This window comes from Chlorocebus sabaeus, chromosome 9 (genome assembly GCF_047675955.1).
Source record: "Chlorocebus sabaeus isolate Y175 chromosome 9, mChlSab1.0.hap1, whole genome shotgun sequence".
Lineage (NCBI taxonomy): Eukaryota > Metazoa > Chordata > Mammalia > Primates > Cercopithecidae > Chlorocebus > Chlorocebus sabaeus.
Window position 1 is genome coordinate 65,431,628 of NC_132912.1, and position 13,866 is coordinate 65,445,493.

General features: G+C 48.2%; 2 protein-coding genes across 13 annotated transcripts in view; one reads left to right on the forward strand and one right to left on the reverse strand.

Annotated features, from left to right (window-relative positions):
• Positions 1-4,653, forward strand: part of DUSP29 (dual specificity phosphatase 29) — a 33,736-nt gene extending 29,083 nt beyond the window's left edge. For both annotated transcript variants that reach the window (XM_073019040.1, XM_007962940.3), the window contains one exon: positions 4,052-4,653. In XM_073019040.1, coding sequence (XP_072875141.1) covers positions 4,052-4,290 — 239 coding nt within the window. In that variant the 3' untranslated portion in view covers positions 4,291-4,653. The remainder of the gene's footprint in view (positions 1-4,051) is intronic.
• A 4,834-nt stretch (positions 4,654-9,487) lies between these two features.
• KAT6B (lysine acetyltransferase 6B) overlaps positions 9,488-13,866 on the reverse strand; it is a 203,897-nt gene continuing 199,518 nt past the window's right edge. For all 11 annotated transcript variants that reach the window (XM_038009014.2, XM_038009013.2, XM_038009011.2 and 8 more), the window contains one exon: positions 9,488-13,632. In XM_038009014.2, the coding sequence (XP_037864942.2) occupies positions 11,084-13,632 (2,549 nt within the window). In that variant the 3' untranslated portion in view covers positions 9,488-11,083. The remainder of the gene's footprint in view (positions 13,633-13,866) is intronic.

Here is a 13,866-nt window from a genome sequence, read left to right on the forward strand (position 1 = left end):
TACTAGATCAGAGACTTTGAGGGGGGTAGAATGAATGGATAGGGGTGCTGGGACTCGACTGGATGGCTAGAGATGGGGAGCAGGACATGACCCCACTGGAGATGGCAGGGTAGGCTCTGCTCTCAGCGCCTTTGCACTGACATGTCTAAAGAATTCAAGTCAGGGCTCAAATGCTTACCCTGCAGAACCACACAGAGTGTAAACAAATGAAGCTGGCTGCATGTACAGCAGGGAGGTGTGGGTAGGGGGCATTGTGGCTAAGCAGAGAGCCCTGTACCCCCTTCACAGGGGCACCTACCACTCAGCCTCAGCTAATGCTTGTCTTATGAGAGTCAGTGCAAATGTGGGAGATCTGACTTTTCAGAAGTTTCCAATCTGGATTTTACTATAAAATCGCTTGATTTTTAGGTCTTGGCAACAGATTGAAATTTCTTAAAATGCTGCAAAGGACAAACTAAAGCAACCCAGTGGCCATCAGGTTGTAACCTGTGCAGTGAGTGGTCACAGCAACCAAACAAAATGGCCGCTAGCTTAGGAGCAGCAATACCATAGACTTCATACCCACTGGATGGCAGGTGCTCAGCCATCCAGTGCAATGGATGGCCCAGTTGTGTCTAGGCAAGGGACACTGCTTAGCATTTTAGTGCCAGATCCAAGGGAAAACCAAGGGACACTGGTTGGCATTTTAGTGCCAGACCCACTTGTATGTTTCTTACACTCTATGTAGGAGGTCTGGATAGATAGTCTGGCCAAAAAGCAAGGCATCACTCTTTGCTTCCTCTTGTCTATGTTCTTCGTTCTCATTGACTGGTTTCAGCCAAGTGTACACCATTCCTCCCACCTGGCTTCTCACAGCCAGTCTCTTTCACTCTTTTTGAAAAGCATTCTTTGTGGAGCTGTACTGTGGCTGTAATCAGCCCCTGGGGCCCTCTCCCACCCCAGCCCTACCCTGACTTGACCCTTTAGAAAGAACTCCCCAGGCAACCTCAGTCACTCTTAAAATACCTCGGAGATAATCTAGTCCCCGGTCCTGCCCTGACAGCTGGGCAAACAGAGGCCCAGAGAAGCCAAGTGAGGTGCCCAGGGTCACAGAGCTAATCAGAGGCAGCGCCATCAGGACACCTGCCTACCAGCAGGGATTCCTTCTGTCACCGAGGCCTCACAGAAGAGTCCTCTGCCCTTATTTTGAGCACCTGGTGACTTTGCTGTATAAGAGGTCACCAAATATCACGGAGGGCGAGGCATGCCAGCTGGTTATAGGATGTGAAAAAACTGAACTTGTCACTCTTCATCAGAAAAATAAGTCCTCACAAAATACTGTCACAGGAACCCCACTTGCGTTGCCTTAACTGCCCTGATGCGGCATCCTCTGAGGTGAATTAGTGTGGTTTTAATTTAATGAAGTCTTCTAAGAAACTCCAGGGCAAATGCCACGAGGCGCTTTAGTATCATGCTCTCCTTTTGTCTGCTCTTTCTTGTTCTTAAACAGTCCATAGTCTGCTTTTGAAGGCATCTTGAAATCTATTATGAGGCCGGGCGCGGTGGCTCAAGCCTGTAATCCCAGCACTTTGGGAGGCTGAGATGGGCGCATCACGAGGTCAGGAGATCGAGACTATCCTGGCTAACCCGGTGAAACCTCGTCTCTACTAAAAAATACAAAAAACTAGCCGGGCGTGGTGGCGGGCACCTGTAGTCCCAGCTACTCGGGAGGCTGAGGCAGGAGAATGGCGTGAACCCGGGAGGCAGAGCTTGCAGTGAGCTGAGATCTGGCCACTGCACTCCAGCCTGGGGGACAGAGTGAAACTCCATCTCAAAAAAAAAAAAAAAAAATCTATTATGGATAAGGGAGGTATGAATAAATAAATGAATCCTGCTTTCAAGCAGGAGGTTGATTCTCTGGTGCTTCTAATAAGCTTTAACCAGACCAGATTTTCACTGTTTTGTTTTTGTATTTGTTTTTTGAGATGGAGTCTCGCTCTGTCACCCAGGCTGGAGTGCAGTGGCGCGATCTCCACTCACTGCAACCTCCACCTCCTGGGTTCATATGATTATCGTGTCTCAGCCTCCCGAGTAGCTGGGAGGTGCTCACCACCACACCTGGTGAATTTTTGTATTTTTTAGTAGAGATGGGGTTTCACCATGTTGGCCAGTCTGGTCTCCAATTCCTGACCTCAAGTGATCCACCCACCTTGGCGTCCCAAAGTGCTGGGATTGGAGGCGTGAGCCACCACGCCCGGCCAATTTTCACTGTTTAAGGGTCTCCTGCCCTATCTCCCTCCAGCCCTGGCAGTTCATAATACACCTTGCACCTTTTTTTCTCAGAACTTCCACATACCTAGAACCTCTTGGGAAGAAGTAAGGGCTCTACCAGAATTTCTTTGCAAGTTGCTAAGAAAGGCAGGTTCCCAGATAGTGCATGGGAGGTGGGCAGAGAGCATCTCCTGAAAGCAAGGAAGGAGTCTGCTTAGCAAGGAGCACAGCTGGCTGGGGGCGGGCCATGGTGCAGGGTAACAGCCTTAGCCCATGTCTGATTTTCGTGACAGGGGCCTACCTTCCAGTCACTTCTAAAAGCACGCAGTTGAGGAGCAGTAGAGATTCTGGATTTGGGTTTTCTTTTCTGGAGATGGGGTCTTGCTCTGTCTCCCAGGCTGGAGTGTAGTGGCGCAGTCTTGGCTCACTGCAACCTCTAACTCCTGGGTTCAAGCAATTCTCCTGCCTCAGCCTCCCAAGTAGCTGGGACTACAGGTGCACCACCACGACTGGCTAATTTTTGTGTAGAGACGGGGTTTTGCCGTGCTGGCCAGGCTTTAACCACATGGGCTCCAGGTGCTCTGATTGTGAGAACATAAGGACCTGCAAGCCTAGGTATGCACCAGCTGCTGCTGTTCCTAAAGATGAACTCTGGTCAGGCACGCCTCAAGGGCTCTGACTGTAGTCATGAAGAAAAGTATCTCCAAGCATGAGAGGGGTGCTGATCTCTCCCACTGTGTGCTCTGGCCAGGGGGACCCTTGGAGCTCTGACAGAAGTTGGGAAATAAAAGCCCAACGCAGGTATAGTGCTGGCCCCTGTGACTGTGAGAGATGTGCTCTGGCATGATGGGTCTCAGCTAATCTGACCCCAAGAAGGAACAAAAGTGTTGCCTGGACCTTGATTCTTCTCAGTGGGGCTGACTCCTCCAATGGTAACAGATGTGCGTTCACCCAGCTTGAACTCCCAACCTCAGGTGCTCTGCCCACCTCGGCCTCCCAAAGTGCTGGGATTACAGGTGTGAGCCACCGCGCGCGGCCTCATGCCCTAGTCTTGGAAACAAAATTCAGCTCTTGGAGCTCCTACCTGAGCTGAGTTTCCTCTGTCCCTCCTCTTCCCCTTTCTCTCCCGCTCTCTCCACTTCCCCCTTTCCTCCCACCCCCTCCACTTCCCCCTTTCCTCCCCCCTCCCTCTCCCTTCCAATTCTTTCTCCCCTTCCCCCTGCCACTTAACAGACTTGAGGCCCCCAAAAGGCTTAATGAACTACAGCTTTCATCTGTTTCAAGTATTGAGTCATGACAGAAAGAATTACCCTGTTTTCTGGGAGAGGAAGAAATGCTTTGGTTATCAGCAGGGCTGGCCAGGGGCCCGGCAGCCTCCGGAAAGATCTGTGGGATTTGAATGGCAGGGGTAGACATTCATCCAGCTGGACACGTTCACACCCCAGGAGCACGGTCATGCCCGGGAGAACCTGGGACCAGCCTCCCTGAGACCCGAAACAGCAATCAGGAAGTGGGTGCTTGCTTTCTGGCCACGGTGCTCAGGGGAAAGGCAGCCCGGCCACACTGTAGGAGCTCAGCAGCCATTCATTAGCACAAATTGTGCTAAAATCGAGTTATTTACAGGGTTATTTGCCTTCTCAACAACCCTATGAAGAAGACACTGTTCTACAGAGGCAGCTGTGGGGCACAATGCTGAGTCACTTGCTGTGGGCGAGAGGGTGACAGGATGGGAGTGGGCCCTACCTGTGCCCCCAACGCCTGCCCCTCAGTGTGGGTTTTCTCCTCCCCGCTTCTTCTGCAGGTAAGATCCTGGTTCACTGTGTCATGGGCCGCAGCCGGTCAGCCACCCTGGTCCTGGCCTACCTGATGATCCACAAAGACATGACCCTGGTGGACGCCATCCAGCAAGTAGCCAAGAACCGCTGCGTCCTCCCCAACCGGGGCTTTCTGAAGCAGCTCCGGGAGCTGGACAAGCAGCTGGTGCAGCAGAGGCGACAGGCCCAGTGCCAGGACAGTGAGGGGGATGGCAGGGAACTGTAGGGCCCGACTCACCTGGCCAGCAGAGGCACTGGGGGACAGAGGGGAGAGGCACAACATAGCCCTGGCCTAGGACTCCAGATAAGGGACAGTTAAACCAAAGCTCAACTTCTTCCAAACCGTCTTGTTCAACTTCCCTATGTGTGCTGGGGACAGGGAGGACCCAGAGTTGCCCCCGGGCAGAGCCGAGCACTCAGTCTCTCAGTGAAATGAGAGGGACGGGCTCCCGGCTCTGGGTCACAGAGGAGCATGCGACACTGCACAGTCTCCCTGCCTTGCTTTTGTTTTTTTTGGTGAGAAGGAAGAGGGAAATTTTAAAATGTTGTACGCATTATGTTGTGATTAAACGTTTGGCTTTGTCTGAAAGGAAATTCACGTTCTTATAAAAAGTATTTTAAAATAGAAATTGCTTTTCCAACTACAGAACAGTACTGGGTGAGCGGTGTCACAGGAGCGCCCGCGTAGCCGTGCAGGCTCCTTCCCGGCATCCTGCGTTTCTGTGGCATCCCCTGCACCCCGTTCGTCTTTTCAGCGGAACCCCCAGGCTCGCGCCACCATCTCTAGATGTGCTCCTCCAGCTGGGTGGGGAGGGGTCCTGAACCCCTGTACAGAGGCCCCTGCTTCAGGCTTCCCCCACTTTCCTGAGGGACCCAGGGCTCCTCAGACTCTTAGCCAGGGCTGCCACTACTGAGAAAAATTCAATGAATTGTGGTGAATTTGGACAAGTAGGAGTTTGACTTTCTAATTTTGGGGGAAAAAAGGGAGGAGACCCTCTCTAGTGGGACCTCAGGGAGGCTCTTTTCACGTGGTTTCTAGTCAAAGCAACACGAGCTTGTTTTCAGGCACAGCAGAAAGTATTTGCAAATTGTTGTCTGCTGTGGAATGGGAGGATGGGGCAGCCAGGTAAGCTCAGGTGTGGCGTTTGCCTCCCCGAGAGCTAAGCCAGCACCATGGCTGCGTGATTTCCACTCTGAAGGAGAAAACGGCAGCAGGCACGAAGTGGGTAGTGACAGCTTCCAGGGTCAGGAATCCCAAACCCGACAGAACCCAAAGAGAGTTGCTGCTGTTGGAGATGCTGGCCGTCAAGGACCAGACACGGAAACGGCCTGGAGAAACCAGAATGTGATAAAGGCCTTCTAGGAAAAAATAAAAAGGGGCCTGGTTCTTCAGTTTGGTTGTGGTTTTCAGCAGAATGAAAGAGGAAGTTATTGATGGGTGGAGGAGAGAATCCAGGGCCTCAGCAGATGTGTAAGCCACCTGAGAGTCACCCTGTGACCTTTGGGGATATGCCCTGCTTTGTGCCCCTGTGGCTGGGCCTGGCTTCCTGGGACTGCCTCGAGTCTGCTCTGAGAGTCGCCTTGGCTCAGGAGGAGCCAAAGCCCTCATGTTCACATGCACATGGGGCTTGGGGGGCATCCCCGGGGACTCCCTCATGGTAAGAGCACTGGTCTTCTAATACATTTTGAAACCTGAAATACTGCAAAGGGGTTGCAAAGCAAAAAGGCAAAGATGATACATAAACAGAAATGTGCAGTGAATTGGTGTGTCCTGGTGCTAAGATAGAAAAGGGGTACATGTTCCCTCTGAAAGTGCGAGAGTCCTGAACTGGACAGAGATGGAGTGTATCAGTCACAACTCATGTGGCTGTGAGGGAGAGAGCAATACTGGGTGTGTGACGACTACAGATGATGGAATTGCTTAATGACTCATACTTGGGTGTGAGGGGACCATATTCCGGCTCTTGGGAAAGAGATGCAGGTCAAAAGGGACCTAGGGTCATAGTGGCCCCAACCTGGGCTTCCCCATCAGGATCCTGCTACCCCCGTCTGAACTCTCTTATTGCTTAGCTCTGATCTGTTCCATGTCCAGAGAGAAGTCAGTATTTCCATTTTAATGAATATTTACATTTAGATGAATTCACGTTGGGGAGGATAGAGCACAGCTAGGTGCATTGCTGGTGTTTCCTGAGCACCCCACACCTTCCTCATGCTGTCATCTCTTTGTGGGACTCTGGGTCCTGCCGAAGGCAGCAGAAGCTGAGAATGGCAAAATTGCAGTTATGGTCTCTTCTAGATGACTCCTGGGAACCAGAGGCAGGAGAAAGGAGGAACAGAAGTTTTTGCAAAAGTGTTTCAAGTCTTCAGAAGTAAGATAGGAAATATTTGTTTGGTTACCAAGTGCCTATTGAGAACCTACCACATGCCAAAACCTGGGTTAGGGGCCAACAGGAAAAATGAAAATGCACGTTGTGATAAAGCACAATGCAGGAAATAGACGTGGAGGTGGAGAAAAGTGAGGAAGGGGAGAAACCCTCTTTAGGCGGGGTGGTCAAGGAAGACCTCTCTTAGACTTGAAGACACAAACCTTCCGAATGTGCTGGAGCATTCGAGGCTGAGGAGCTGCGCATCACTGAGGCCGGAGCTGGTGGCTGAGAGCGGGAGTGGAAGGAGAGGGGTGGAGAGACTTGATTGTATTCCAGGTGCACAGAAGATTCACTGAAGGGTTTTAAGCCAGTGTTTCAAGATCACTCTGGAAAGATCCTTTGGCTGAAGTATGGAGAACAGGTTGTAGGGAGTTAAGAAGTGAGGCAAGACCAGTTAGGAGGCTGTTGACAGGAAAGGAGGAGGTGGACTGGCCTGACAGTGCCAGGGGATTAGTATTCAAGATTATTTTGGAATTAACCCAGAAAATGGACAGGACCTGCCGAGACGGGGAGGGGAAATGAGGGTTAACTGATCTGGTTTCTCGGCAGTGCTTTAACACTGAGATGGGGTGGACCAGAGCAGGAATGGAGAAGGAGTCAGAAATCACCAGTTCGGTTGTCATGCAGAGGTACAAAAGGTGTCCCAGGTCATTTGATGTGGCATTTAAAGCTCAGAGGAATGTTCACAACTGGGGATGTAATTCTGGGTGTCACCTGAAGAGAGGTGGAATCTGAAGTCATCATACTAGATGAGATGATGAGAGAAAAGAGAAAATACTCCCGGCCCGAGTGTTGCAGAACATCAATGTTTACAGCTAAGCCTGGAGGAGGAGGGTCCAGGAAAGGGGACAGAGAAGGTAGAAGGAACGATGGAACCCTGGGTACAGAGAAATGGAAGGTGCTGCTTCATAATGTAACGGTACTTGTACTTTGAGAATATAAGATTGATTGTAGACCAAGGCTTGCTTGTGGCCACAAAGGGACCTGTATTTACATAGCACTTAACAGTTTTTACAGCAACATGCATTCAGTAGCCAAGCCTTTAAATCAGAGAGGTGACAAATTAGGGCCTTTCAGAGTACAGTGTTCTAGAAAAAAAAGAGCTGGGATTTGGAAAGACCTGGGTTTGTTTCAGCTCATACATTTCAGCTGGGTGAGTTTGGGTAATTAATGTAGCTTAATCTGAGCCTCAACCTCCTGATCTGTACATTGGAAAGAATGGCCCCATTTCCTGCACAGGTTGGGTGTGTGGGAGGAGTTTGTGAAAGCTTTGTGACAATATTGTGAGTCATTACTTCTAAAACAGAATGTTGGTGAGGAAGGCGGATGCCCTCATACCTGGGCAGGCACCACTTGCAACTATTAAAAAGTGAGGCTGGCAACTGACCACCACTTGGTGCGACTCTTCTAAATAACAGAACACAGTTACGATTTTAAACGATGTGGCCTGTTAATGAATCTCAATCTAATGGTGTATTTCAGCTTTGATGAATCCAAGTTCCTGTTTCGCCAAATCCTGGGCGTCACATTCAGATGTGAACTGATTTCTCTAGTGAGAGTGGGTGAGGTGGAGGGCAGGGTGTTCTGAGGCCATCTCAGATCAGCAGTTTCCTTCCCATGCTAAGCCTTTCTGTTCCATCAAGGAATGTGGGGACTGGGGCCAGCAGGGAAGCTCCCAGTCCTAGCTCTGCTGCAGTCCTTAGGGAGCCTGGGCAACCGAGGTGTCCCTGGGACTGTTCTTAGATTCGGGTTTGGCAGGTCTGGGGCAATGCCTGGGACTCTTCCACAAGCTCCCTTAGAAGGCTGTTAGGCCAGCAGGGTATGGGAACCCAGACATCGCACAAACCACAAGGTGTGATTAGCAGGCCACGGCCAAAGGGAACACACAGGGGAATCTCAGCCCCCAGAGAATCTTAACCCAAGAGGAAAGAGACAAAATATGTGACAGCTTCAGGTTGGGGCCTGTGGGGGGGCTCTGTGTAGCTTCCCCATCAGATTGCTTGCAGGCCCCAACCCCACCTCCAGGGCTCGGGCAGCCTCTTGTCCGATGTGCGGCCCACTGGGCTGCCCAGTGCTTGGCCACTCCTGAATGGACGCAGTGTTGGATTTGTGCAGGCACAGACCACCACTTCCCACTCGGAGCATGTTTCAGAGGTTTCTTTCCCTACTAGCACAGCACCTTAAATGGATCTTTTCCCTTTGTGCCGATGGCCCTTGCAGACGTGTCTTCTTGGAATCCCTTCCTCAGCTATTACATATATTACCCCCATTGACTTTGCACTTGAGGAAGGAAGAGACTAAAAGATAACATCGTGACACTAAACCCAATATACTTTGTAACTGTGAAAGAAAATAACCATACGGGTGAGAGTACAAGGCAGAACTTCACTGGGCACCCTCCGTCTGCACAAGGCCTTTTATTCTGGTGTGTATGCTCTATCCTGCCTTTGCATGATTTTGGGTCCACTTTAAGGCTTGTATCTATGCTTTGTGCAACATCTAATTTTTTTGTGTTGGACCAACAGTGCAAAAGCAACTTTTTTCCTCCACAGGGTAGTGACCTGCTTAACAGAGGAGTTGCGAGCACACATGTTCAGATACCTGGAGAGCTTAACGGGCCAGTTTCACACGGGTGCTAGGTCAAGAATTCATTTCTAGACTTACTGCTCAAATAACCAAATTCAAGCAACACTCAGAACTTTCTCTGAACGCTATACTTGTGAATATTCACTTTTGGCAGGGGGTCTAAACTTCAGGCTCTAAAGAAAACATACAATTAATCATTCACAACAGAGCAAAACGTTCACACTTTTTAAAAAGACGACGATGTTTCAAACATACAATCCCAAATTGGGTGCTTTTTTGGTATTAATCTTTATAAAAAGGAAGTTTGCTACCCTGGTGCGAGGCTCGGAGGGGTGTTTCTACAGACGGTGCGAGTGAGGCAGCTGGATATTTGTGCAGGATCTCTTTGCAAATGAAGATCAAAGTCCAAAAGAAAAAAACAATTTCACTTTATTTTAAAGACAATGATTGGCATACAGAAGGTATGCACTCGCATAAAATAAACTTTCATGAAAAGCATTAAAATCCATTATAAATTAATTTATTAAATAGGTATTTGGTATATGTGATGGTTTTATTAGATATTACTCTTATTTATTGCCAACCCCTCCCCCAAAGTCAAAACAAATCAGAAAATCCCGTAACTCCAATTTACACTAAATAATTTATTTTCCCAAAATGTGTATGTGTTCTGAGGCGTGACACATGATACAGTTCCATTGGTCATTCTCTATCAATCATAATATGACAGGACACAAGAGGCTAAAAATGGCTCATCATAATTTATTTTATGTTAAAATGTACAGCTTTTTTTTGTTTGTTTTTTCTTTTTTTGAAGTGACTGACTAAAAAGAGAACAGATAAATACAAGAGTGTCGCTGGATCCTATTTTATACAAGGATTACGCCTCTCCTGCTTGGCCCTTACTGTCACCCTGTACAGGTACAAAGGCTACAAAAAAGGAAGCAATATAAACAGACACAAATAACTTTTTTGCTTTTTTACATGCGATTTGTAAGCTTAGTTTGAGCTATTCACAAGCTACTTTTCTATTTTTCCTTAAAAAATAACTCCAATATTTTATAAAGATAGAAAAATCTACAGATGGAATGAAAATGTAAAGTTAGAGGCATTTCCATAAAATAGCAACTTTACACCAAATTCACTATTTTTTTTTAAATCCTGCCAAGTATTTGGACATATATGAAATGTTTCAAAACCTGACAGATAAACACTGAGATATGCTTCATTCAATAAACAGAAGTCTGCATTTATAAAACAGAAAGCTGCCTTTTTTCCCCAAAGAAATCTGTCACCAAAATGGAAAAGGGTCTCAACTTTACACCAAACATTTAGCAATAAAACCCTTTTGACTAACCAAATGGGAATAGCTTTTATAGCTCTTTACAGTTTTATAATTAACAAAAATATAGTTTTTTTTAAAACCCTCAAATTAGGGCACCCTAATCAAGGCAAAAAACTTAAGAAATGGCTTACTGTTAGCACAACACTTGTACAGTACTACAAAATGCACTGTCACTAACAAAGACATTAGCGGCATGCTGAAGTGTCACCTTAAACAAAATATACAATAACTGAAATGCTAAAGGCATTTACATGGAGTGGACAGGGAAGGAAAAAAAAAAGCTCTAGGTTCAATATTAAAACAGATAATTTGGGGGGGCTTGATATCCACATTGTTTAACAGAAGCAGGCACAACAAGTGGCTGCCTCCATATTGTAGTCCAAAGAGAGGCCTTCCTTTGCAGAGAATTTTATATAAAAGTAACAGAAATGAAGGTACCAAAAAAAAAAAAAAAAAAAAGGAAAAGGAAAAAAAGAAAAACAACTTGTATAAGGCTTTCTGCTGCATACAGCTTTTTTTTTTTTTTTTTTTAAATAAATGGTGCCAACAAATGTTTTTGCATTCACACCAATTGCTGGTTTTGAAATCGTACTCTTCAAAGGTATTTGTGCAGATCGATCCAATAGTGATACCCCGTAGGTGTTGTGGACTGCCCACGTTGTCTACCTTCTCATGTAGGAGCCATTGAGAGACTGTTTGGACATGCCTGTGTTCATGTAGCCGTGATGTCCAGGGGCCGTGTACATCATGTTACCGTGGGGTGGGGTCTGCATTGGCTGCTGGGCATATGGCTGGGTGCCCATCATGCCCATCTGCATCTGCATAGGGTATTGGGGCGTTTGATTCATATAGCCATGATTGCTGTGGTAGCCACTGTTCATCATTGGCTGGGACATGCTGTACCCATTCATGGCGTTGAGAGTGTTCATGTTCATGTTCACAGAGTTGACATTGTAGGCTGGGGCTGGCATCAGGTTCACACTCATGTTCATGCCTCTTTGCATCGTTAAAGTCCGTGCAGGACCCTGCATGGCTACAGTCTGGGAGCGCCCATAGATTTGTGACTGATGGGTGGCAGCGGCTGGTGACAGAGACGCTGACTTGGTTCTCATGGAGACGTGGCCCTTGCTGGCAATCTGGGTTTGCAGTCTTTGGCTGTGAGAGATGCCAATATTTGATGCAGCCATGTTTCGTTGCAAAAGAGGCGGCGGCAGATTCATTGGAGGAGGAGTCAGGTTGGGGGGTGGGGTCATGGTAGCTTGTGCTTGGGGTCCCCCAGGGACGGAGTGTGGAGACTGAGAAAGTTGAACAAGCCCTGTGTTACTTAATGGTGTGGACAAAGAGGCACTGTTTGCATAGGAAGTCACAGCAGCGGAATGGCTGTAAGGCAATGAATGATCAATAAGTGTATTAGTTAACTGCTGCAGTTTGGCAAGGCTGAAGGTGGCTGACGGCTGTGGGTAATGCCCAGCCCCAAAATCACTCTGACCCATTCGCTCGTATAAGCCAATGTTGGCGTTGCCCGTCTCGGGGATTTCAGCCAGCTGCATGGGTGGGGTGAAGTTAGCAGCCATGCTGCACTGAGCCAGCTGCTGGCTGCTGCTCGGAGGCCTCTCCACCACACAGCCTTGAGGAGACTTGACGCTGCAGGTTGGAGGGGAGCTGATGCTGGTTTGCTGCAGCATGCTGCAGCTCCCGCTGATGTTGGACATCTGCTGGGTGACAGCACAGCTGCTCTGTGTCAGACTGCTGGAGGTGAGGTTGCTATAGGAGCAGCTGTTCTGTGAAGAGCCATTTCCACAGATGCTGCCTCCCATAGTAGAATCGTAGCTGCTTGGGTTTTCGTAGTTCTCAGTTGTGCTCTCGATACTGCCCAGGTCACTAAATCCACTGTCTACGACTTGCTGTGAATGATCTGAAACTGATGGGACATCCATCATGGGACTGGTTTCCATGTTCTGCAGAGATGGCACTGAGATGGCACTTTGATCTGGGCTGATTTGGGCATAGCTGTTTTCCAAAGCAGGGACACTTGGGCTATTGACAGAACGTACGGACTGGCCAGGATGGGAGTGGACGGATGAAACCGGGCTACTGTGGTCTGACTGTTGGCAATCGTCCAGAGTGGTGGCAATCTGTGGACTTTGGTCTGCACGGGTGTAGTTCTGTAGGCTTCTACAGGCCTCTTGAGTCTCGGCACAATCCTGAAAGGTGTCGTCCTGTTCACTGCTCTCCTGGGTCAAAGACTGAACTGCCTGGACGGTCTCAGAGTCGATTTCCATGGTTGCTGGGTTTCCCTCTTTGAACTCTGTATCGACTTCTTTGCTGTTCTTTTGGTCCTGCTTCTGTGCCTGTTCTCCTGGGGGTGGCTCCTCGTCAGATTCGGGTACGGCTTCAGGGTCCCCAGCAAGCTCCTTGGGCTCACTGTTACAAGAGGCTGTCAGGTCGACACCACAGTCCATTAAGACCTCTGGGTTCGAGTGACTAGGCTGCACATTAAGGTCTAAAAAAGCCTCCTGGTTTTCCAGTACTTCTTTGAAGCTTTCTCTGGGCAGCTCTTCCTTCTCCACTTCGGCAGACTCCATGTGGCTGTCATCCTCGTCATCGGCATCATGGTCCTCGTTGTGAGATGGCTCTTCGTCCTCTTCCTCCTCCTCTTCATGATCATCCAAACGTGCAGAGTCTTCTTTTTCTGTGGAGATTTCTGGTTCCTCTTTTTCTTGGCTTTTAGCACCATCTGGATCTTTTTCTACATTTCCTCCTTCTTCTTCTTCTTCCCCTTCCTCTTCTTCCTCTTCTTCCTCCTCCTCCTCCTCCTCTTCCTCAGGTTTGACAAGATCATCTTCTGGTTTTTCACCTGGTGATGTATTTGGACTTACAGGGGCACATGTTTCTTGTCTTCTGTTTTCCTCTTGAGGCAGCAGGGCTTCCCCAGCTTCCTTGACCTCCTCCTCAATCCTGATGGGAGTGGGGCTGGTTTTTCCTTCTGAAGTCTCCTTCTGTTCTTCCACTGTTACCTGCTCATCAGGCTCCATGGGTGTTTCTGGTGGGGTGTACAAATTCAGTTTAAATCCGGTCTTCCTCTCTTTGTTTTGCCTCCACTTAGACAGACCACGCTTTGTTCCTTTTGGCCACGCTTGTTTGCACTTTAGAGGTTCGGGATTGTCTTTACTGCCTTCTTTCAAGTTACTCGAATCATCATTCATATTGTCTTAGTGAAGAGACAAAAAGGGGAAGGAAGAAAAACAGTCTTAGAAAGCATAACCATGGGCAACTTGAATTCATTCCTCTAAATTAATTAGCAAACACTGCTTTCAATTTGGCATGTTGAGAGTTGATGGTAAAGACATAATCAAGGGTAATGTGTAATAATATTGTGGTATAAACCAAGTAAATAACCTAGGCCTGGGAAAGTAACATATTGGGAACACATGGATATAGGCAA